The sequence below is a fragment of the Eurosta solidaginis genome, chromosome 3, assembly GCF_040869045.1.
Source record: "Eurosta solidaginis isolate ZX-2024a chromosome 3, ASM4086904v1, whole genome shotgun sequence".
Taxonomy (NCBI): Eukaryota; Metazoa; Arthropoda; class Insecta; order Diptera; family Tephritidae; genus Eurosta; species Eurosta solidaginis.
Genome location: NC_090321.1, coordinates 252,736,888 through 252,739,655, shown reverse-complemented (window position 1 = coordinate 252,739,655; position 2,768 = coordinate 252,736,888). Strand labels below are relative to the sequence as shown.

At 39.2% G+C, this 2,768-nt stretch overlaps 1 protein-coding gene across 1 annotated transcript; it reads left to right on the top strand.

Annotated features, from left to right (window-relative positions):
- Positions 1-356: 356 nt before the first annotated feature.
- Positions 357-1,816, top strand: eve (even skipped). The gene is made up of 2 exons (XM_067777216.1): positions 357-501; positions 687-1,816. The coding sequence occupies exons 1-2, from the start codon at positions 357-359 to the stop codon at positions 1,814-1,816; spliced, it is 1,275 nt and encodes a 424-aa protein (XP_067633317.1).
- Positions 1,817-2,768: the final 952 nt, after the last annotated feature.

The window sequence follows — 2,768 nt, the reverse complement described above, 5'->3', positions numbered from 1 at the left end:
AAACACACACTAGCTAGTGCGGAGAAACATAACTAGATTTTAGGTAGTGAGCGCTCATACATATCTGCCTACATATCTTTTAGGGTTGCTCTGTGCGCGCGCTCTTCTATAAAAGCCAATGTACTGAGGTGCTTAACGGCATTTGAGTTCAAGTAATCAAGCGAATAGTTAGTTAACGAGTTCTACAGCTAAATCGTCAATTCTGTTAACATAACACTACTTACCCGTATAACGAATGTTTAGGAAGTAGATAGTTGTGTTTGAGCTTCTTCTTCTCCAGTTTGGATGTACTTTAGAGAGTCGGGTTTTTTTTAAATAAACAAAAAATATTTGTGAGCAAAGTGAAAATTTGTAAAATGCAAGGTTATAGAGGATACGCAATTGATACACATCATTCGACGCATCATCACGACAGTAACAGTTCAGATCAGAAACCATCAATGGTGGATTTATTAGCGACACATTATGCGAAAGCACAAACACCGCCGCCATCACCAAATGGTAAGTAAAAGATGTAGAAAGCATTTGGTTCAGAGTTACAAGCTTGGCATCTTCTTGTAAGCGCACGAATCAGCGGGTTTGGAGCTCTGACTTGCCGTCGCTATCTTTGTAGAAGAGCAGAAGAAAAATATGTTTTCCTTCCGAACAAAATCACTAAATATAAATTCTTTTTTTTCACATTACAGATTGTCAATCCAGTCCAGACACCTCAATGAATAGCAGTCGCGCCAGCAACGGTGCTGAAATTCCCACAGATCCTTCGGTGCGTCGCTATCGCACCGCCTTTACACGCGATCAATTGACACGTCTCGAAAAAGAATTCTTCAAAGAAAATTATGTCTCACGGCCACGTCGTTGTGAACTTGCCGCACAATTAAATCTACCAGAGGCAACAATCAAAGTTTGGTTTCAAAATCGACGCATGAAAGATAAGCGTCAACGTATTGCCGTCGCATGGCCTTATGCCGCCGTCTATTCAGATCCTGCATTCGCCGCCTCACTATTACAAGCCGCCGCTAACAGTGTAGGCATGCCTTATCCGCCATATCCCGCACCAGCCGCAAATCCCATGTTAGCTGCTACTGGCATGCCAATGCCTGGCCATTATCCATCATATCGTTACAATCCATATCAGATGGCAGCGCGTCCTGTACCACCACCAATGCAACCACATTTGCATGGCATGCAATCACATGCCGCCGCTGCTGCAACAGCTGCCGCCATGCATAGTTCATCGTTGGCAGCAGCAGCTGCCGCCGCGAATTATCCAAGTGTGCTAAGTTCTGCGATGGCACCACATCAAGGTTATGCCACATTGCCAACAATGGCGATGAAACAGCCCACGCCACCACTTGATCTACAATCATCCGCTTCACCAAATTCATCAACACCCTCACTGAGCCCGACGGGTTCGGATCATACTAAGTTATTTGAATGTTCCGCCGCCTCAGCGACGGTGCCAATGCCGAGAACGAGCAGCAGTAGTAGCGGTACCGAATATATTAGCGTGACAAATGCTAACGGCATCGGCAGCAATGTAAACACAAATAGCGCTTTATATCGTCAGCAAAGCGATTTGCCAGCAACTATTGAAGAAAAAAATCGTCAACAACAATTGAATTCCACACCTTTGGTTGGCCTATTGATGACAAGTGGTAATGGTAGCCACAGCAGCAATAATAATAACAGCAGCAACAACAACAACAACAATAATAACTCGCTTAAACGTCCCGCACCCGCATACTCGCCACCAACACATACCACTATCGCGGAACCGAAGCCTAAACTTTTCAAGCCCTACAAAACAGAAGCTTAAGCTTGCTTAAGTTTCGTCGTTTCATGCAGGGGATACATTGAATGTTTATTTAGTAAAGAGTTCGTAGTGTGGCTGAGAACCGACAATGTCGAACTTCAAGAATTTTGACAAACAACTTAAAGTGCTGTGATAAAAACAATTACACTGTGTGTATTTGATTTTAGAAATATGTGCGTGTGCCAATAATGTGGAAATAAGCGTTACCTGTTTTTTGTTGTTAAAATAATTTTAAAAAGTTGGTGTAATTAATTAGAAATATTTCTTTTTGATCTAAATGGCTGTCATTAATTAGCGTATTAAATTTCAATATTTTTTCTAAATAAATGATTTTTTGAGAAATGTTAAAAATTAAAATTATTATTTGAAAAAAGTTTTACCCCCAAATAGTAAGTAAATAATCATAAATACAACAAATTCAACGAAGCAAACGAAATAAAAAAAAAAACAAGGTAACTTAAGCTAAAATGTAAATAAAAATGTGTAAAAATAGAAAATGTACAGTTTACTAAATTTAAGTTATAATAATTGTATATTATGTAGTTAGCCTTGAAGATTGTGGAAAATAAGAAAAGCATTTGAATACATAAAAGAAAATGTCGTTGTTTTTTCTTGAAAGCTCACGCCTCTTCTAAACTTTTCAGGATGCAGCCTCTTAATCAGCAGAGCGCTTTCCGACGGCATGAAAAATATTCGCTCCCATTCTCTTTACCAGTGTTGCCAGGTTAGCCTTTTCGAGGCTAGATTTAGCCTTTTCTTTTGCCTTTAGCCTCGAAATTTTGGGTTTAGCTTCGTGACTTTTTTCTAGCCTTTTTTACTCCGAATGTATTTTTAAAAATTTCTAAAATAAAATAATTTCAATAGTTCCTGTGAACACCTAATACCTAATAATATGAGTTCTCTACAAAAGATTAATTCTTTTTCTGCTGAAAATTCGTTGAAAATTTCAAAGCCA

Bases quoted from the DNA above. Each gene is read 5' to 3' on its own strand.
- eve (XM_067777216.1), top strand. From the start codon at position 357: ATGCAAGGTTATAGAGGATACGCAATTGATACACATCATTCGACGCAT. The intron at 502-686 runs GTAAGTAAAAGA...TTCACATTACAG, and splicing joins ACCGCCGCCATCACCAAATG to ATTGTCAATCCAGTCCAGAC.